At 42.3% G+C, this 21968-nt stretch overlaps 1 protein-coding gene across 6 annotated transcripts in view; it reads left to right on the plus strand.

Annotated features, from left to right (window-relative positions):
- The window catches only part of LOC115152437 (pleckstrin homology domain-containing family A member 5), a 103381-nt gene that overhangs the window by 53065 nt on the left and 28348 nt on the right, over nt 1-21968 (plus strand). For 3 of the 6 annotated variants that reach the window (XM_029697319.1, XM_029697321.1, XM_029697320.1), the window contains 3 exons: nt 9362-9482; nt 10148-10252; nt 16185-16257. In XM_029697319.1, the coding sequence (XP_029553179.1) occupies nt 9402-9482; nt 10148-10252; nt 16185-16257 (259 nt within the window). In that variant the 5' untranslated portion in view covers nt 9362-9401. Of the gene's footprint in view, nt 1-9204; nt 9483-10147; nt 10253-16184; nt 16258-21968 lie in introns of those variants that run through there. The other 3 variants (XM_029697322.1, XM_029697317.1, XM_029697318.1) reach the window with 3 other exon arrangements.

Raw genomic sequence — 21968 nt, forward strand, 5'->3', positions numbered from 1 at the left:
GAAATTCATACAGATGGGCCCAAAACAGCACAGAAGAATACCAGAAAGCAACCTGGAACCAAAATATCCAAACACTCTTAGATAACTTTCTGGATACCACATTCACTCACAGTAAAGAAGGCATCAATCTAGCAGTACGAAACATCAACTATATATTCAGGCAAACGGCAAAAGAAGCACAATTGAAATTGATAAAAAACAAAACTAAAAAAATCACAGATGACAACTGGTTTGATGCAGATTGTAAAATTATAAGGAAAAAACTTAGAACACTATCCAACCAAAAGCACAGAGACCCAAATAATGGTGAATTACGCCTTCATTACTGTGAGACTTTAAAACTCTATAAACGTACACTCAGAACCAAAAAAGCACAGTACAACAGCAAGCAGCTGACACTAATTGAGGAGTCCATAAACACAAACAACTTTTGGCAAAATTGGAAAAAACAAAAAAAATCTAAACAAGAGGAATTAGCAATACAAAATGGTGACATATGGACAACCCATTTCAAAACACTCTACAACACCGTTCAAATTGACACAAACGCAGAACAACGCCAAATCCATGAGAAGTTGAATGGATTAGAAAAAGCTATAAAGGACAATCAAAACCCATTGGACTCCCCAATTACTGACCAGGAGCTCTATAAGAAACTTCAGGCTCTCAAATTTAAAAAAGCCTGCGGACCTGATGGCATCCTAAATGAAATGCTCAAACTCACTAGTGCAAAATTTCAATTGGCTATATTAAAATTGTTTAATTTGATCCTGAGTGTAGGTTATTTCCCTGACATCTGGAATCAAGGACTCATAACCCCAATCTTTAAGAATGGAGACAAATTTGACCCTAACAATTACAGAGGCATTTGTGTGAACAGTAACCTGGGGAAGGTTTTCTGTAGTATCATCAATGTAAGAGTTCTAAACTTCCTTAATAAGCACAATGTCTTGAGTAAAAGCCAAATTGGATTTATACCAAAACATCGCACAACTGATCATATTTACACCTTACACACCCTGATAGATAAACATGTCCACCAAAATAATACCAAAATATACACTTGCTTTATCGACTTCCAAAAAGCATTTGATTCTATTTGGCATACAGGACTGTTCTACAAAGTTATTGAAAGTGGTGTAGGGGGTAAAACATATGACATAATTAAATCAATGTATACTGGCAATACGTGCAGCATTAAAATTGGTAAGAAAAGGACAGAATTCTTTAACCAGGGGCGGGGCCTTCGTCAGGGTTGCAATCTGAGCCCTGCACTCTTCAATATTTACATTAACGAATTGGCCACTATTCTAGAAAAATCCTCAGCCCCTGGTGTTAGTCTCCACAATTCAGAAGTTAAATGCCTACTCTTCGCAGATGACCTATGCCTGCTGTCACCCACAGCACCTGGCCTACAGCAGAGCCTGGACCTGCTAGAGCAGTACTGCCAGACCTGGGCCCTGGCAGTAAACCCCAAAAAGACTAAAATAATGATTTTCCAGAGAAGATCCAGATCTCAGGGAATTAGACCAAAGTTCTCAATTGGTACAAAATATATAGAGTACTGTACACACTACAATTACTTAGGTTTAAAAATAAGCTCAACTGGACACCTTAATGAGGCAGTGAATGAACTGAGAGAGAAAGCACGCAGGGCATTCTACGCCATTAAAAAGCAAATTCAAATTGAAATACCTATTAAAATTTGGCTAAAACTAATTGAATATGTCATTGAACCAATTGCACTTTATGGCAGCGAGGTGTGGGGTCCACTTGCAAAACAAGATTTCATCAAATGGGACAAACACCCCATTGAAACCCTACATGCAGAGTTCTGTAAGATTCTCCTACGTGTCCAGAGGAAAACTACAAACAATGCATGCAGGGCAGAATTAGGCCAATATCCACTAATAATAAAAACTCAAAAAAGAGCAATTAAGTTTTGGAAACATCTAAAATACAGTGACCCCCTCTCATATCATTACCAAGCCCTGCAATGCCAAGAGCTGAGCAAAGAAAAGAGTCCCCTCATCCAGCTGGTCCTGGGGCTGAGTTCGCAAACCTGTTCTACTAACACACTGAAGCCTCAGGACCAGAACATCCAATCAATCAGAATAAACCAAATTACAACACAGTCAAAACAAAACTACATTGCTTATTGGGAAACACAAGCACAAACACAAAGCAAAATGCAGTGCTATCTGGCCCTAAATCGACAGTACACTATGGCTAAATATTTGACCATGGTTACTGATCAAAACCTTAGAAAAACCTTGACAAAGTACAGGCTCAGTGAGCACAGCCTTGCCATTGAGAAGGGTAGACACAGGAAAACCTGGCTAACTGTAGAGGAAAGGCTGTGCAACCACTGCACAACAGCAGAACCTGAGACGGAGCTGCATTTCCTGACAAAATGTCAAAAATATAAAACAATTAGAGAGTGTCATTTCCCCAAATTTGAAATACTTATTCAAGGTTTTAAAGACCTCTCTGATGAGGATAGGCTACCCATCCTGTTGGGGGAGGACGCAGAGAGCTGTGGGTTGGCAGCGCACTACATTGCTGCCTGCCATAAGTTGAGGGACAGTGTCTGACAGACCAATAAACCTGCACATGTCCTCAACTGTATGATTATTGTTATTGTTGAATGTATGGTTATATTGACCGTTGGTTATTGTTGTTACTGTTGTCCCGTTGACAATTTTTGATTCTCATTTTTATTTATTTTTTATATTGTAAATATCCAAAGTAAGCTTTGGCAATATGTACATTGTTACGTCATGACAATAAAGCGAATTGAATTGAGAGAGAGAGAGAGAGAGAGAGAGAGAGAGAGAGAGAGAGAGAGAGAGAGAGAGAGAGAGAGAGAGAGAGAGAGAGAGAGAGAGAGAGAGAGAGAGAGAGAGAGAGAGAGAGAGAGAGAGAGAGAGAGAGAGAGAGAGAGAGAGAGAGAGAGAGAGAGAGAGAGAGAGAGAGAGAGAGAGAGAGAGAGAGAGAGAGAGAGAGAGAGAGAGAGAGAGAGAGAGACACAGACAGAGAGACACAGAGACACAGACAGAGAGACACAGACAGAGAGACACAGAGACACAGAGAGAGAGACACAGAGACACAGAGAGAGAGACACAGAGAGAGAGACACAGAGACACAGAGACACAGAGAGAGAGACACAGAGACACAGAGACACAGAGAGAGAGACACAGAGACAGACAGAGAGACACAGAGAGAGAGACACAGAGACAGACAGAGAGACACAGAGACAGACAGAGAGACACAGAGACAGACAGAGAGACACAGAGACAGACAGAGAGACACAGAGACAGAGAGACACAGAGACAGAGAGAGAGACAGAGAGAGAGACAGAGAGACAGAGAGAGAGACAGAGAGAGAGACAGAGAGAGAGACAGAGAGACAGACAGAGAGACACAGAGACAGAGAGAGAGACAGAGAGACACAGAGACAGAGAGAGAGACAGAGAGAGAGACAGAGAGACAGAGAGAGAGACACAGAGACAGAGAGAGAGACAGAGAGAGAGACAGAGAGACAGACAGAGAGACAGAGAGAGAGACAGAGAGACAGACAGAGAGACAGAGAGAGAGACAGAGAGACAGACAGAGAGACAGAGAGAGAGACAGAGAGACAGAGAGACAGAGAGACAGAGAGAGAGACAGAGAGACAGACAGAGAGAGAGACAGAGAGAGAGACAGAGAGACAGAGAGACAGAGAGACAGAGAGAGAGACAGAGAGAGAGACAACACCGGATGGCGTAGTGGGAGCAGATGTGACACCATTATGTCCAACTGTCGTTTCAGTTTTTCCCTCTCTATGGCCTTATTTCAGTTCATCTATGTTTAGCTCCCAGCAAAGAGCTGGAATAAGTTAACATTTTCAAGTTTATTTGTGTAATGGACACTATACATTGCAAAGTCTTAATCACCTGAGCTCTCATAATAAAAACACAACAAAAAATGCCAAAATATACAAAAAAGCAACAATGAAGTGGTAAAATCTGATAATACATAAAGTAGTCCAGTAAAAGATAAAACCGCCTAGTGTGACAACTTGTCTGTTCTGCCAGGATTATTCCACTGTACTCTACACCCACATTCTACTCCTCACGGAGTGAAAGATGCAACCAAATTTTATGAGATGGTTTCTTTGACACAGATGAAGTCTAATCATGGACTAAAAAATATTAAACAACGGAGATGTGTTGCATAAGGCTGGTTTATGCATAATCAAGCCGAAATCTCATCGGCTGGCTATTATTGGAGAAAAAATAATAATAGGAGTAAATCTTTCACTCGGGACCAGTAGAGAAAAGGCCGAGGAAGATTATTTCCGCTCTCCTCCAACCCCCTGGATAAAGACCTTTCTGAATATCACTGTTTAATCCGGCGCTCAGGAGGAAAATGGGCAGAAAAAAGATTACCTCATCTTAGTTTGGATCTTGGAAATGTCACATTGTAAGATGGAGGCTTGGGAAACCCAGGCAATGAAGTTGGGATTACACCCTGATTCTATTTTTATAAGAATAATTATAATAATTATAAGATTTTATAAGACATGTAGGATCTCCTCACACTTCATTTTAAATTAAACTCACTTAAAGTATTGCTTTTGGAAAAAGTTACTTTAGACGAGACATAAATGCACAAATATATTAGAGTAAATCATTACATACAGTAATATTTGTATTGTATTATACATTGGTTTACAGTACAATAATTTAAATACATGCTCCGGAACATTGGCGAATTGGGAAGTTAACCATGTGGGGTGTACTTGTTGACATTCTGAGTCAGGAAGAATGTTGTGACAGGGGAGCTATGCACCAAGCCACACAAGAAAGCAATATTGGAGAAGACAGAATTACTAAACCAGAACAAGGGAAGAATTGTAAAGTTAGCTATGTGGGGTGTACTTGTTGACATCCTGAATAATAACCTAACTATGCCAGACAGAGTAGAACAGTGTTGTGACAGAGGAGTGATACACCAACCCACACAGTGAAGTGTTGATGGAAAGAGGCCACAAACAGAGCTAGGGAAACCATGTGAAGCCATGTGCCGTGTACTTGCTGACAACCACAGCAGAGCAGCGGAGAAAGCAATATTGGAGAAGACCAAAATAAGACTTGGAAGAATTGTGAAGTTAGCCATGTGGGGTTCCTTGTTGACAACCACAGCAGAGCTTCGTGATGGAGGAGAGATGGAAGGAATTGGTGGTCTCCCCTGTGTGTGGGCATTGTAGCACTGGGGCATAAAGCGCCACTCAAATTTACCCAGAAGCCTTATGAAGGCAAGTGCCGAAAGTCCAAAACGTGTTGATTTCAACAATAAATAGTCATTTTTTAAGACAATTCCCCATGTCCAACCAAGAGTTGCTGTATTTTTCATCATCATGATAATGAAAAATCACTCACCATGAAGAACCTCTGTCCTGTCCTCAAAAAGCTCAGTCAGCCTCAGCTAGGCTAATCCTCTTTACCCATGCTTAATCATTAACACGACCCAAGCACTGCTTGCCCCCTGCCTAACATGGTCCCACCACATTATCAACTACCCAGCTCTGCCCCACCAGCCTGACAAACAGCCATCTCTATAGAAATCATAATGGTCCCCCTTTGTGAGCACAAATTCATTTTTTAAAGATTGAAGTTGTAATAGTTTCTCCATTTCCTTAAGAGTATTTTAACTGAAGCGAACTGTTTTCCACTCTGCAATGTGACTTGAAATTATGTCATCACCACATACACGGAGTGAGCAAAACATTAGGAACACCTTCCTAATATTGAGTTGCACCCCCTTTTGCACTCAGAACAGCCTCAATGTGTCGGTATATGGACTCTGCAAGGTGTTGAAAGCGTTCCAAAGGGATACTGACCCATGTTGACACCAATGGCTGGATGTCTTTTGGGTGGTGGACCATTCATGATTACACACGGGAAACTGTTGAGCGTGAAAAACACAATGGATTTCACAAGTGACATCAATAAGGGATCATAGATTTCACCTGGATTGACCTGGTCAGTCTATGTCATGGAAAAAGCAGGTGCTCGTAATGTTTTGTATACTCAGTGTATACCTGGCTATTAAAACAGATCAAAGATTTTTACCAAATTCGTAGTTACTGCACTTTTCCTTTGTAGGGCAGAATAATGCTCATATTAAATCAATCTATGATCATCATGGAGCATCACTTGTGTGTCCCAATCTTCATAATACGTTCACTTAACAACTGTGACGTGCAGTGTATAGGGGAGTCAGTACGCAACTCTGCATCTGCACTTAAAATGCACTGCTACTCACAAAACATTTCAGATATACAGTTGAAGTCAGAAGTTTAGGTTGGAGTCATTAAAACTTGTTTTTCTACCAAACTATAGTTTTGGCAAGTCGGTTAGGACATCTACTTTGTGCTTGACACAAGTAAGTTTTCCAACAATTGTTTACAGACAGATTATTTCACTTATAATTCACTGTATCACAATTCCAGTGGGTCAGAAGTGTGCATACACTAAGTTGACTGTGCCTTTAAATAGCTTGGAAAATTCCAGAAAATTATGTCATGGCTTTAGAAGCTTCTGATAGGCTAATTGACATAATTTGAGTCATTTCAAGCCTTACCTTCAAACTCAGTCCCTCTTTGCTTGACATCATGGGAAAATCTCAATAAATCAGCCAAGACCTCAGAAAACAAATTGTAGACCTCCACAAGTCTGGTTCGTCCGTGGGAGCAATTTTCAAACGCCTGAAGGTACCATGTTCATCTGTACAAACAATAGTACGCAAGTATAAACACCATGGGACCACGCAGCTGCTCAGGAAGGAGACGCGTTCTGTCTGCTAGAGATGAATGTACTTTGGTGTGAAAAGCGCAATTCAATCCCAGAACAACAGCAAAGGACCTTGTGAAGATGCTGGAGGAAACAGGTACAAAAGTTTCTATATCCACAGTAAAATGAGTCCTTTATCGACATAACCTAAAAGGCCACTCAGCAAGGAAGAAGCCACTGCTCCAAAACCACCATAAAAAAGCCAGACTACTGTTTGCAACTGCACATGGGGACAAAGATCATACTTTTTGGAGAAATGTCCTCTGGTCTGATGAAACAAATATAGAACTGTTTGGCCATAATAACCAACTTTATGTTTGGAGGAAAAAGGGGGAGGCTTGCAAGCCGAAGAACACCATCCCAACCGGGAAGCACGGGGGTGGCAGCATCATGTTGTGGCGGTGCTTTGATGCAGGAAGGACTAGTGCACTTCAGAAAATAGATGGCATCATGAGGCAGGAAAATTATGTGAATATATTGAAGCAACATCTCAAGACATCAGTCAGGAAGTTAAAGATTGGTCGCAAATGTGTCTTCCAAATGGACAATGACACCAAGCATACTTCCAAAGTTGTGGCAAAATGGCTTAAGGACAACAAAGTCAAGGTATTGGAGTGGCCATCACAAAGCCCTGACCTTAATACTATATCAAATTTGTGGGCAGAACTGAAAAAGCATGTGCGAACAGTAAAAACTGTAAAAACTGAAATAAAAAACTGAAATAGTAAAAACTGAAATATATAATTCTCTCTACTATTATTCTGACATTTCACATTCATAAAATAAAGTGGTAAACTTTTTATTTTATGAATGTGAAATGTCAGAATAATAGTAGAGAGAATTATATATTTCAGCTTTTATTTCTTTTATCACATACCTCGTGGGTCAGAAGTTTACATATACTCAATTAGTATTTGGTAGCATTGCCTAACTGACCTAAGACAGGGAATTTTTACTAGGATTAAACGTCAGGAATTGTGAAAAACTGAGTTTTAAATGTATTTCGCTAAGGTGTACGTAAACTTCTGAGTTCAACTGTTAATGCAACTGGTACCTTAGTGGAAGACACACAAATTATGCAGTTTCAACTTTGTTACACTGTCAGCAATTACACTGCTATTTTGTTAATAGTATAAATAAAAAGTATAATAAACTAACAAATTAAAATGGCAGATACTGCTCTTTGCTTTGGTATTGCCCTGCAATGTATAACATATCATGGCAAGGAAGAAGGCAGTAACTGCCGTTTTAAGGGTCAAGGGTCATGTCAGATGTCAGAGTCAACATGAATAAAACATTTACTCATAGTAAAGCAACAGAACACTACATCTCCAATGATCTCCCTTGAATTAATTTGGCTGGACAATTAAAAAACTTTGAAGCCATTTTTCTCAGTTCCGTGCTATGAGCAGTTACTGCCTTTTTTCTTGGGAGGGCAATATTCAGCACAAGTAGATCTGGTGCTAGGCTACTGCTGTATGACCCTCCCAGTATTGTATGTTGGTGTAAACCTCCTGTTGCTCACTCTCCTCTGTGTTTACCTACCTACCTGTTGTCCTATCTACCCCTGTTCTGTTGAGCAAAAGCATGCAGACTTACTACTCAAATCTGAGTTTGATATTAAAGGGTCACTGAAGGGTCATTTGTGGATAAACGGAGAGATGTATTGGTGGATTGAGGGAGGAACAAAGGATGGATGAGTTGAGGGAGGGAGGAGTGGATGTATTGGGTGGTAGTATATGTGCGGGTATGGATTGGGCTACTGTATGGCTGAATTGAGTTAGAATGAGGAGGTGTTGTAGACTGTCCCACAGTGCAGCTGGAACCAGGGTTTCTGACTTTCCTTGTTCACTGACCTGAAACCCAATATATTCAAAAGATTCATTGTTGTTTTTTTACGGCAGTATTTTTGTTCAATTCTCTTTTTATAGTGTCATTCCTTGTAGACCACAACATTGTACCATAGCTACAGATTATAGGCTAAGACAGAACATCTCTATGGGACAAAACACTTGCTGTTATTTCACTGCAAGGAGTCCCATCAAGGGTATATATTAAAATGGACGTTTAACCTTTTTTTTTTATTTAAACTTGACTTTTAAAACTTTCCAGCCTTTCAGCAAGACCCACTTTTTTATCAGTCAAATTGACCTCACTTAACACATCTACACTGTGCTCAGGGAGTCAGTCTACAGCAGTTGAAAGCCTCAGCCCTCAGCTATAATAAGCTTAACATGGCCCCTCTGAATCAAGCCAATTACTCTGTTCATGTCACTGCACATACATTTCCCTGCCTTGTCTCTCTAACAACTTTAAATGGGCTGTAGAAGTCTGGCTGACAAATTGAGCTCCAGCAGTTTATGCAGCAGTGATGTAGGCCAAGAATGATTGACTCTGAGAGGCTTCGAGAAAGTTTTGCTTTAGAAGTACCTTATGTAGATCAAACATGCCTCTAATATGTAGAATACGGAATTATGTGAGCTCGTCTTTGATAATTTCCTACCACTTTTATTTCCTGTTGTGTAGGTCCAGCCCCAAAGCGCCAGCGAATGAGAAGGAGTGCCCAATGAGCACCATGAGTAGGGAGACCTCCAACTACACAGGCGGCTCAGACTACGCTACTCACCCCAGTAGCCCCGCAGCAAGAGTGAGTTATAGTGATTACTCACACACACGCACGCTCACGCACACTTAAGGGAATTTTCAATTCCAATCATGCATTTAACCTTTAACCAATTCCCATAGGTTTGTAAGACTCTGGGATCACTAATAATTGGGCAAAGTCTCAGATTTTATAAAAAAGATTCAAAGATCTTTATTCATGAGGGCTCTAAAGTCAAAAATGAGGACTCAGTCCTTTTGTAATACACAGATACATTCCTATCTTTAGACCACTCCCTTCTCAAACAACCAGTACTTTTCCACTAACCACAAAGAACGATAAAAGTTGTCACATTCTTCAAGGCTTTCACCTCCCCTCCCCCGTTGGGACCCTCTTGGTTTGAAACCCTCTAATGATTTTCTATTATCTACTCTACAACTTCACTATTTACATCCCTACTAAAAAATATAACATCATAGTATGACAATACTAACAGATCTACCCACATCCTGGTTTTATCTTCTCCTAATTATCCAACATTTCACCCTATCCTACAATTTCAGAGTAGAACACTTAAGTCATTATTCTAACACATACAAATTATTCTAACACACACTCACACAAACACACACATGAAGGGACAAACTATAATGATCTAGATTCTAGAGTAACTTAATATAAATGTGAGTGTATAATTTACTCATTTTCAGCCCTCAAGATCCTCTAAGAAAATTCACAACTTTGGTAAGAGATCTAACTCGATAAGAAGGAACCCCAATGCAGCGGAAATTAAGAGTAACTGGCTTTACAAACAGGTGAGTGTGTGTGTTGATGGCTTTGTATAGCAGTATACAGTAGTCACTACAGTGAATCAATCTATGAGTCAGGGAGACAAAGGGTGTTTCTCAAAATGCATACTACCATGCTCCGATCACGCAAATTGGAGAACGGGAGGGTCTGAGTATGAGTCCAAATCAAAGTATGCGAAATCAATGGTGGCCATTATTTGAGCTGAAGCGAGAGAAAATACATTCCGACTTTGGAATGAAATGTTGCCTATTCACAACTCATATGTTGCCTGACTATAATATTTTATCTTGATACGTTAATAAATACATGCTGTGCTAATTTTAGCATGTTTACCTTAGATCACAAGCCCATAATAAGTCAATAGGGCTAACTGGCTAGCTACTACTGTTAGCTAGCCAGATAGCCACAAAGAACCTATCTTGCATAATCTTAGTTTTTGGTCATTTTTGCCTGTTTAACTAGCTGGATTATTACGATTCATATATTTAGCTGATAATTATGAAGTAAAACTTTTGCTTTGTGTATATCTTGTTTCGTCTATTGTTGCCATTGTCCTGGCTGGAAGAAGGATAAGTGAATAGGGAGGTGAAGCGTAAGGTAGTACAGTAGTGCAAATGCTTCTCTAATGTAATGTTTTATGCATTCTTCACACTCTCGTCCTCACAAGAACATGCTCAAGAGAACGTCGTCGGAGAATGCACTCAGAGCATGAGAGTGTTGAGCACGGTAGTATGCATATTGAGAAACACCCAGAGTCTTGACATGTAATTTTAGAAATTATGTAACTGTTGTTTTGATTATTGGGAAAGCTGGTACAACTGACCTCAAACTACACTGTACATACAAAAGTATATGGACACCTCTTCAAATTTGTGGATTCGGGCTATTTCAGCCACACTTATTCCTGGCAGGTGTAGAAATAAATCGAGCACACAACCATGCAATCTCCACAAACAAACATTGGCAGTAGAATGGCCTAACTGAAGAGCTCAGTGACTTTCAACGTTGCACCATCATAGGATGCTACAAGTCAGTTCGTAAAATTTCTGCCCTGCTAGAGCTGCCCCGGTCAACTGTAAGTGCTGTTATTGTGAAGTGGAAACGTATAGGAGCAACAATGGCTTAGCCACGAAGTGATAGGCCACACAAGCTCACAGAACGGGACCGCCGAGTGCTGAAGTGCGTAGGGCGTAAAAATCGTCTGTCCTCGATTGCAACACTCACTACCGTGTTCCAAACTGCCTCTGGAAGCAATGGGTTTCTATGGCCCAGCAACCGCACACAAGCCTAAGATCACCATGCCCAATTCCAAGTGTCGGCTGGAGTGGTGTAAAGCTCGCTGCCATAGGACTCTGGAGCAGTGGAAACGCTCCAGAGATCACGCGAGTGATTGTCCGCAGTCCAAAGGACGAATCTGGGTTTAGCGGATTCCAGGTGAACGCTACCTGCCCTAAAGCATAGTGCCAACTGTAAAGTTTGGTGGAGGAGGAATAACGGTCTGTGGACGGTTTTCATGTTTTTTTTACCCCATTTTCTCCCTAGTTTCGTTTATCCAATTGGTAGTTAGTCTTGTCCCATCGCTGAAACTCCTGTACGGACTCGTGAGAGGCGAAGGTCGAGATCCATGAGTCCTCCAAAACACGACCCTGCCAAGCCGCACTGCTTCTTTACACATACTCGCTTAACCCGGAAGCCAGCCACACCAACGTGTTGGAGAAAACACTGTACAACTGGTGTCAGAGTGCATGCTCCCGGCCCGCCACAGGAGTCGCTAGAGCGCGATGGGACAAGAACATCCCGGCCGGCCAATACCTCCTCTAACCGCTGGGCCAATTGTGTGTCTCCTCATGTGTCTCCCGGTCGTGGCCGGCTGCAACACAGCCCAGCATCGAACCCGGATCTGTAGTGACGCCTCAAGCAGTGCAGTGCCTTAGACCGCTGCTCCAATCGGGAGGACCTATGAAGGGAAATCTTAATGCTACAGCATACAATGACATTCTAGACGATTCTGTACTTCCAACTTTGTGGCAACAGTTTGGGGAAGGCCCTTTACGGTTTCAGCATGACAATGCCCCCATGCACAAAGCGAGGTCCATACAGAAATGTTTTGTCAAGATCGGTATGGAAGAACTTGACTGGCCTGCACAGAACCCTGACCTCCACCCCATCGAAAATCTTTGGTATGAATTGGAACGCTGACTGCGAGCCAGGCCTAATCGCACAACATCAGTGGCCGATCTCACTAATGCTCTTGTGGTTGAATGGAAACAAGTCCTCGCAGCAATGTTCCAACATCTAGTGGAAAGCCTTCCCAGAAGGGTGGAGGCTGTTATAGCAGCAAAGGGGAGACCAACTCCATATTAATTCCCATGATTTTGTAATGAGATGTTCGTCGAGCAGGTGTCCACATGCTTTTGGTCATGTAGTGTACCTCAAATCTTCACTCTACATCACAACAGATACACGTTTAAAGTTCTCTCCTATTGTGCCATTCCCTTCTCTTCTATGAATAATGTAGAGGGGCTTACGTTCCCTCCCTGTGCTGTCAGTGTTTGATCAACAGTCTTAAGACAGGCAGCACAATGGAATCTTTCCATTGTCTTACAGGATCTTGTACAGCCTCTAGCCTTTCTGCTCTTCCAGTCAAACTGTGTGTGTATGTGTGTATGTGTGTATGTGTGTGTGTGTGTGTGTGTGTGTGTGTGTGTGTGTGTGTGTGTGTGTGTGTGTGTGTGTGTGTGTGTGTGTGTGTGTGTGTGTGTGTGTGTGTGTGTGTGTGTGTGTGCCAGTCAAACAAACAATGCAAAGCAGTATTTAAATAGCAGTTTCCTTAATCACAGTTCCATGGTTACATACATCAAGGCCTGTACTCATAAAGCATCTCAGAGTAGGAGTGCTAATCTAGAATGAGGTTCACCCTACCCATTTCATCGTATTCATTATTATTCAAAAAGCATAACTGATCCTAGATCAGCACTCCTCTGAGATGAGACTATTTGTGAATAGCGGCCCCAGGTTGAAGAGTGGTGAGCCTAAGGGAGACGGGTAGCCAGAGGGGTCCTTCTTATTCTTTTACACTCGTGCACAAAGTAGGGCCTCCTCATTTAGTTGTGATTACGACGGTGCACAGTTGACCCAAGACCCAGGGCTTTCACTCCATACAGCTGGCAGCTGATGTTTGGAAGGCGACCCCATTTGAGCTGATGGTGTGTGGGCATGCACATGCAAGTGTGTGTGTGCAAGTTTGTTAATGTTTTTTCTTCGAGGGGACTTCATTCGTAGTAGTTCAAGTTCAGAGGAAGAGAGGTGGATTTGCACTTCTCTTCTGGTTCCATTCATTCAAACGTGCAATCTATTGAAGTTCTGTTCTCTGCTGAAAAGGGCTGCAGCACTGCTTCAATTGATTCAGTCTGAGCACCACAATGTCACACTGATTCATGAAGGCCAAAATGTGTCCCAAATGGTACCCTATTCCCTACATAGTGTAATACTTTTGACCAGAGCCCGGGCCTATAGGGCTCTGGTCTAAAGTAGTGCACTATGTAGGGAATATGGAGCCATTTGAGACGCATCCCTCATTTTTTTGTTCCCGCCCAGCCCACGCTCTATTACTAGCCGTGTGTGTTTGATCTATCTGACAAACATGACGGTTTGAGAATGGAATGGTACCTCATTCATGAACGCAAAGCACAGGCATGACATTCAGGAATAGAATCATAAGGGAGGTAGGTGGTGGATTCTGTTATTGGAACAAAGACATTTCAATACATCTCAATACTGCCATAGAAAAAAATGCCACATGTTCAAATGCATATACCACCCGGAAATGTTTGTATATGTCTGATCTGCAAATGTACTGGGAGCATATGTCTATGTATTGTAGTGTAATGCCACCAGAATCAGCCAACCACACGCCAGGCAAGTTTACAGATGGATAAACATTGGTGGCCTGAGGATTTTCCACTAAATGGTAATGAGAGTGAGTTAAAATCACTCTGGGTCCGTGCTGGTTACAGAATCGAGTCCTAGATTGTAGTTCTGGAATCCTAGATTAATTTAAGGAGTTTAGAGTTTAAACAAGAAGGAGAACATCACTTAGTTTTCCAATAAAGAGAACCGAACAGAGGCAGTTGTTGCCCTCTCTTTCAACCCCTTACCTCACCCCCTCCTGTTACAAACAGTAGCCTGAAAAGCCCTTTGAACACAGCATCCAGTGATACCAGAGAAGGACTGCAGTGGAGAGGCTTTATTATTCAAATGTATTTTTTATTTTATTTCACCTTTATTTTACCAGGTAAGCTAGTTGAGAACAAGTTCTCATTTACAACTGCGACCTGGCCAAGATAAAGCAAAGCAGTGCGACAGAAACAACAACACAGAGTTACATGGAATAAACAAGCATAGTCAATAACACAATAGAAAAAAAGAAAGTCTATATACAGTGTGTGCAAATGGCATGAGGAGGTAAGGCAATAAATAGGCCATTGTAGCAAAGTAATTACAATTTAGCAGATTAACACTGGAGTGATAGATGAGCAGATGATGGTGTGTAAGTAGTGATACTGGTGTGCAAAAGAGCAGCAAAGTAAATAAAAACAATATGAGGACGAGGTAGGTAGATTGGGTGAGCTATTTACAGATGGACTATGTACAGCTGCAGCGATCGGTTAGCTGCTCAGATAGCTGATCTTAAAAGTTAGTTAGGGAAATGTAAGTCTCCAGCTTCAGCGATTTTTGCAATTCGTTCCAGTTACTGGCAGCAGAGAACTGGAAGGAAAGGCGGCCAAAGGAGGTGTTGGCTTTGGGGATGACCAGTGAGATATACCTGCTGGAGCGCGTGCTACGGGTGGGTGTTGTTATCGTGACCAGTGAGCTGAGATAAGGCGGAGCTTTACCTAGTACAGACTTGTAGATGACCTGGAGCTAGGGGGTCTGGCGACGAATATGTAGCGAGGGCCAGCCGACTAGAGCATACAGGTCGCAGTGGTGGGTGGTATAAGGCACTTTGGTAACAAAACCGATGGCACTGTGATAGACTGCATCCTGTTTGCTGAGTAGAGTATTGGAAGCTAATTTGTAGATGACATTGGTGAAGTCGAGGATCGGTAGGATAGTCAGTTTTACTAGGGTAAGTTTGGCGGCGTGAGTGAAGGAGGCTTTGTTGTGAAATAGAAAGCCGATTCTAGATTTGATTTTGGATTGGAGATGTTTGATATGAGTCTGGAAGGAGAGTTTACAGTCTAGCCAGACACCTAGGTATTTGTAGTTGTCCACGTATTCTAGGTCAGAACCGTCCAGAGTAGTGATGCTAGTCGGGCGGGCGGGTGCAGGCAGCGAACGGTTGAAAAGCATGTTTTTGCTAGCGGTTAAGAGCAGTTGGAGGCCACGGAAGGAGTGTTGTATGGCATTGAAGCTCGTTTGGAGGTTAGTTAACACAGTGTCCAAAGAAGGGCCAGATGTATACAGAATGGTGTCGTCTGCGTAGAGGTGGACCTAAATCCAACGAAGAACTCAGAACTATGTGTGTGTGTGTACCTTTATTTTAATATAGGACAATGACCCTGTCTTAGGGGAAGGTTGTTTCTTTTTTATCACATCTGGAGTATACAACTAACTTCTTTTATCTTCTTTATTTAGTACCAGTAACCACATTCTACGTCTGAACAGAACACCAGAAGACTGTCTGATCCTTGTTTCTAGCTCTTAGAACGAGTGACTCAGCAGAAATACATCGTAACAATTACGTTATTTTCTTTTTGTAGTCGTTGGGTTAAATAACCAGAATCAATACATTTATTGTCTACAGAAGGTGGGATAGTTTCCCAAACCTCTCCTTGAGGTTCCAACTGCTACATTATCAAGTCTTTGACTAGTTGTAAGGTGAGCTGAGGAGACATAATTTGGTCTGACTGTTTCTGTGTTCCTGTTATGTTTCAGGACAGCATGGGGATGAAGCTATGGAAGAAGAGGTGGTTTGTGCTGTCAGATATGTGCCTGTACTACTACAGAGGTGAGTCCACTATGAAGAACACCTATATTTTTTCTAAACAGTAAGCATAAATATATCACAACAGATACTAGCCTCATCCTGGATTCTATTCCCTATATCTGCAAATGTGTGGTACAGAAATGCCATTTTGATGTTCATGGTGTCTTGAATCTCTTGCTGTAACTGGTCAGAAATGTATTTATTGATTTTATTTAACCTTTATTTAACCAGGAAGGACTCATTTGTGATTTGAAATCTATTTTTCAAGAGTGTCCTGGCCAAGATAGGCAGCACCAAGTCATTGCACAATTACAGACAGACAACACAAAAAACTACAGGTAATCTAGTAAAAAAAACATAGAATTCACAAGAGTAAAACAAAATCATAAAACAGCTAATTAAAACATTGACAAGTCAGGGAGTCAGCCTCAAAATCCTTCATCAATGATTTAAAAACACCAATCGGAACAAGTTCTTCCAGTTTAAAAGTATTTTATAAGGCGCTCCAAGCCGATGGCACAGAGTACATAAAAGCACTTTTACCAAATTCAGTTCGGACATTTGGAACAGTTAGCAGGATAAAGTCCTAGGAACGAAGAGAGTACCCACCACATTTCTGAAATCAAATCAAATCAAATGTATTTATATAGCCCTTCTTACATCAGCTGATATCTCAAAGTGCTGTACAGAAACCCAGCCTAAAACCTCAAACAGCAAGCAATGCAGGTGTAGAAGCACGGTGGCTAGGAAAAACTCCCTAGAAAGGCCAAAACCTAGGAAGAAACCTAGAGAGGAACCAGGCTATGAGGGGTGGCCAGTCCTCTTCTGGCTGTGCCGGGTGGAGATTATAACAGCACATGGCCAAGATATTCAAATGTTCATAAATGACCAGCATGGTCAAATAATAATAATCACAGTAGTTGTCGAGGGTGCAACAGGTCAGCACCTCAGGAGTAAATGTCAGTTGGCTTTTCATAGCCGATCATTGAGAGTATCTCTACCGCTCCTGCTATCTCTAGAGAGTTGAAAACAGCAGGTCTGGGACAGGTGAACAGGTCAGGGTTCCATAGCCGCAGGCAGAACAGTTGAAACTGGAGCAGCAGGTGGACTGGGGCGAGCAAGGAGTCATCAGGCCAGGTAGTCCTGAGGCATGGTCCTAGGGCTCAGGTCCTCTGAGAGAGAGAAAGAGAATTAGAGAGAGCATACTTAAATTCCCACAGGACACTGGATTAGACAGGAGAAATACTCCAGATATAACAGACTGACCCTAGCCCCCCAACACATAAACTACTGCAGCATAAATACTGGAGACTGAGACAGGAGGGGTCAGGTGACACTGTGGCCCCATCCGATGATACCCCCGGACAGGGCCAAACAGGCAGGATATAACCCCACCCACTTTGCCAAAGCACAGCCCCCACACCACTAGAGGGATGTCTACAACCACCAACTTACCGTCCGAAGACAAGGCCGAGTATAGCCCACAAAGATCTCCGTCACGGCACAACCCAAGGGGGGGCGCCAACCCAGACAGGAAGACCACGTCAGTGACTCAACCCACTCAAGTGACGCACCCCTCCCAGGGACGGCATGGAAGAGCACCAGTAAGCCAGTGACTCAGCCCCTGTAATAGGGTTAGAGGCAGAGAATCCCAGTGGAGAGAGGGAAACCGCCCAGGCAGAGACAGCAAGGGCAGTTCGTTGCTCCAGTGCCTTTCCGTTCACCTTCACACTCCTGGGCCAGACTACACTCAATCATAGGACCTACTGAAGAGATGAGTCTTCAATAAAGACTTAAAGGTTGAGACCAAGTCTACGTCTCTCACATGGGTAGGCAGACCATTCCATAAAAATGGAGCTCTATAGGAGAAAGCCCTGCCTCCAGCTGTTTGCTTAAAAAATCTAGGGACCGTAGCGTACGTGTAGGTATGTACGGCAAGACCAAATAGGAAAGATAGGTCTGAGCAAGCCCATGTAATGCTTTGTAGGTTAGCAGTAAAACCTTGAAATCAGCCCTTGCCTTAACAGGAAGCCAGTGTAGAGAGGCTAGCACTGGAGTAATGTGATCAAATCTTTTGTTAATGAATTACAGAATGTAAATCAGCTGCCAGTTTTAAAAAGCAGGGATCTAGAAGATCAGGACCTGCAGGCTTTCTCTGATCTAAGTATTTCAGGGCTTTATGTACCTCCTGCACTGACAATGGCAAAAAGCTAAAAGTTTGACCAGCTCTCACCGGTTCATCCACACAGGGTTGTACAGAGACAGAGGATACTGAGTCAAACAGCCTACCAGATGATACGAAGTGCTCATTCTAACAATTCAGCTTTTCAATTTTGTCATATACAGCAACAGAGTCCTTCAATACACATGACGGTAGTTCATTAACATTACTGTTACCAGACATAGACTTAATAGCCTTCCAAAACTTTCTATGGTCATCTGTGGTAACAGACATAAAATATTCAGACTTGGCCTTCCTGAGAAGAAAATAACACTTGTTTCGTATCTGCCTAAAAAGAAGCAAATCAGCATCAGAACATGATTTCCTTGCTTTAGCCCAGGCTAGATTATGTTTGTGAATAATACAAGACAGCTCAGAAGAAAACCATGGATTATCCTGTCCTTAACTCTGAACCTGTGGAATGGGGCATGTTTGTTTACTATTTGGAAAAAATCATGAAAGAATTTCCAGGCAGTTTCCACATCGGGTAGACAAACAACAAGTTTCAGACTTTGCCACACATACAATTTAGTCTTTACATATATACGCTGAGGGAAAAAAGTATTTGATCCCCTGCTGATTTTGTACGTTTGCCCACTGACAAAGAAATGATCAGTCTATAATTTTAATGTTAGGTTTATTTGAACAGTGAGAGACAGAATAACAACAAAAAAATCCAGAATAACGCATGTCAAAAATGTTATAAAATGATTTCATTTTAATGAGGGAAATAATTATTTCACCCCTCTGCAAAACATGACTTAGTACTTGGTGGTAAAACCCTTGTTGGCAATCACAGAGGTAAGACGTTTCTTGTAGTTGGCCACCAGGTTTGCACACATCTCAGGAGGGATTTTGTCCCACTCCTCTTTGCAGATCTTCTCCAAGTCATTAAGGTTTCGAGGCTGACGTTTGGCAACTCGAACCTTCAGCTCCCTCCACAGATTTTCTATGGGATTAAGGTCTGGAGACTGACTAGGCCACTCCAGGACCTTAATGTGCTTCTTCTTGAGCCACTCCTTTGTTGCCTTGGCCATGTGTTTTGGGTCATTGTCATGCTGGAATACCCATCCACGACCCATTTTCAATGCCCTGGATGAGGGAAGGAGGTTCTCACCCAATATTTGATGGTTCATGGCCCCGTCCATTGTCCCTTTGATGCGGTGAAGTTGTCCTGTCCCCTTAGTAGAAAGACACCCCCAAAGCATAATGTTTCCACCTCCATGTTTGACGGTGGGGATGATGTTCTTGGTGTCATAGGCAGCATTCCTCCTCCTCCAAACACGGCGAGTTGAGTTGATGCCAAAGAGCTCCATTTTGATCTCATTTGACCACTTTCACCCTGTTGTCCTCTGAATCATTCAGATGTTCATTGGCAAACTTCAGACGGGCATGTAAATGTGCTTTCTTGAGCAGGGGGACCTTGCGGGCGCTGCAGGATTTCAGTCCTTCACGGCGTAGTGTGTTACCAATTGTTTTCTTGGTGACTATGGTCCCAGCTGCCTTGAGATCATTGACAAGATCATCCCGTGTAGTTCTGGGCTGATTCCTCACCGTTCTCATGATCATTGCAACTCCACGAGGTGAGATCTTGCATGGAGCACCAGGGCGAGGGATATTGACAGTTCTTTTGTGTTTCTTCCATTTGCGAATAATCACACCAGCTGTTGTCACCTTCTCACCAAGCTGCTTGGCGATGGTCTTGTAGCCCATTCCAGCCTTGTGTAGGTCTACAATATTGTCCCTGACAATATTGGTCTTGGCCATGGTGGAGAGTTTGGAATCTGATTGATTGATTGCTTCTGTGGACAGGTCTTTTATACAGGTAACAAGCTGAGATTAGGAGCGCTCCCTTTAAGGGTGTGCTCCTAATCTCAGCTCGTTACCTGTATAAAAGACACCTGGGAGCCAGAAATCGTTCTGATTGAGAGGGGGTCAAATACTTATTTCCCTCATTAAAATGCAAATCAATTTTTAAATTTTTGACATGGATTTTTCCAGATTTTTTTGTTATTCTGTCTCTCACTGTTCAAATAAACCTACCATTAAAATGATAGACTGATCATTTCTTTGTCAGTAGGCAAACGTACAAAATCAGCAGGAGATAAAAAAAAATTCCCTCACTGTAGCCACAGCCCTATCTTTCTTAACTCAATCAGTGTGATACACATTGTAACCATTTATACAAATATCCTTATCAAGAACAGACTTGCTGAGCCAGGTTTCAGAAAATACAATTACATCAGCATAAGTTGATTTAGCCCAAATCCAAACCCCATCAATTTTTGACAACAGGCTGTCCACATTTAATTGAAAAATACCAAAACCTGATCTAGGTTTAAAATCTGAGGGGGTTTGGAGACATATCAGGGCCAGGGTTAGGTTGCACGTTAGCTGATATCAACAACTGAAGAATAACTAGGCACCTCTGTTTAATAACCTGGTAGACAACAAGGCCTATGGCCACCTAGGGTATGACCTTCTCTGCTGAGTGGCTTCACTGGTGTGCGGTTCTGTGGTTGTGATTCAGTTTTTTTAGCCATGTCCCTGTGTTTATACCAGATCTACTGTATATAACGCACGCATACACTCATGCAAGGGGTTGGGTAGAATACTTTCTAAATGTAATCCATTAAAGTTACTAGTTACCTGTCCAAAATTGTAGTCAGTAACGTAGTCAATGCAACATGCCGAAACAAAATTAACTATGCAACACCTAGTATGCAAAACTAGATATGCAAGAGATTTTGTTGTAGGCAGAATGCATTGGAGTAGGATTCTGTTGCATTGACACACACGACTCAGACCGTACTCTACACAGACCGGTGCGGCGTAACCATGCAGTAGGCCTATATGCAAATAGACCATTGCCATATATGGATCTGAGCTATTTACTTTGAACTGGAAAACAAATGGGGAAAAGAGAGGTCAATTGTTTTAGTCTCATGGGTGCATTGAGAAGAGTGATTACTGGGGTAGGGGTAAATGTGAAAGTTGACCAACTGAAGGGGAAGATTCCCGGTGTTTGTGATGCTCGTAATTTGGTGCGACACAGACAGGGTGGAGTGAGTGTTGAAACAGGAGAGTCGTTGTCTGTTCTTTTGATGTTGAGTCTTTGCCCGACAAAGTGATGTTAGGATATGAAAGTTATCCCGTACAAGCTTTTGTGCCGAATACATGATGTTGTTACAGGTGTCAAGCTTATGGGCATGTGGCAGCAGTGTGTAGGAAGGAGGTTCCTAGGTGTGAGAAGTGTGCAGAAGGAATGTGTAGCATTGGGGAAAGTAGCGGTATGTTTTAATTGTAGGGGTGCCCATGGGGCTGGGGATCAGAAATGTCTGGTGCGAGAGAGGCAGGTTGAGGTTTCCAGGGTTGGAGTACTGCAGTTGTCATATACTGAGGCAGTGAAGAAACTAGAGAAAGACGGGTCAAGGGGGAGAAATCATGAGAGTAGTGGTGTGAGCAGTCGAGCTCTACCAGTACAGAGGGATAGGCCAACAAGTGATATATG

The sequence above is a fragment of the Salmo trutta genome, chromosome 17 (genome assembly GCF_901001165.1).
Source record: "Salmo trutta chromosome 17, fSalTru1.1, whole genome shotgun sequence".
Classification (NCBI taxonomy): Eukaryota; Metazoa; Chordata; class Actinopteri; order Salmoniformes; family Salmonidae; genus Salmo; species Salmo trutta.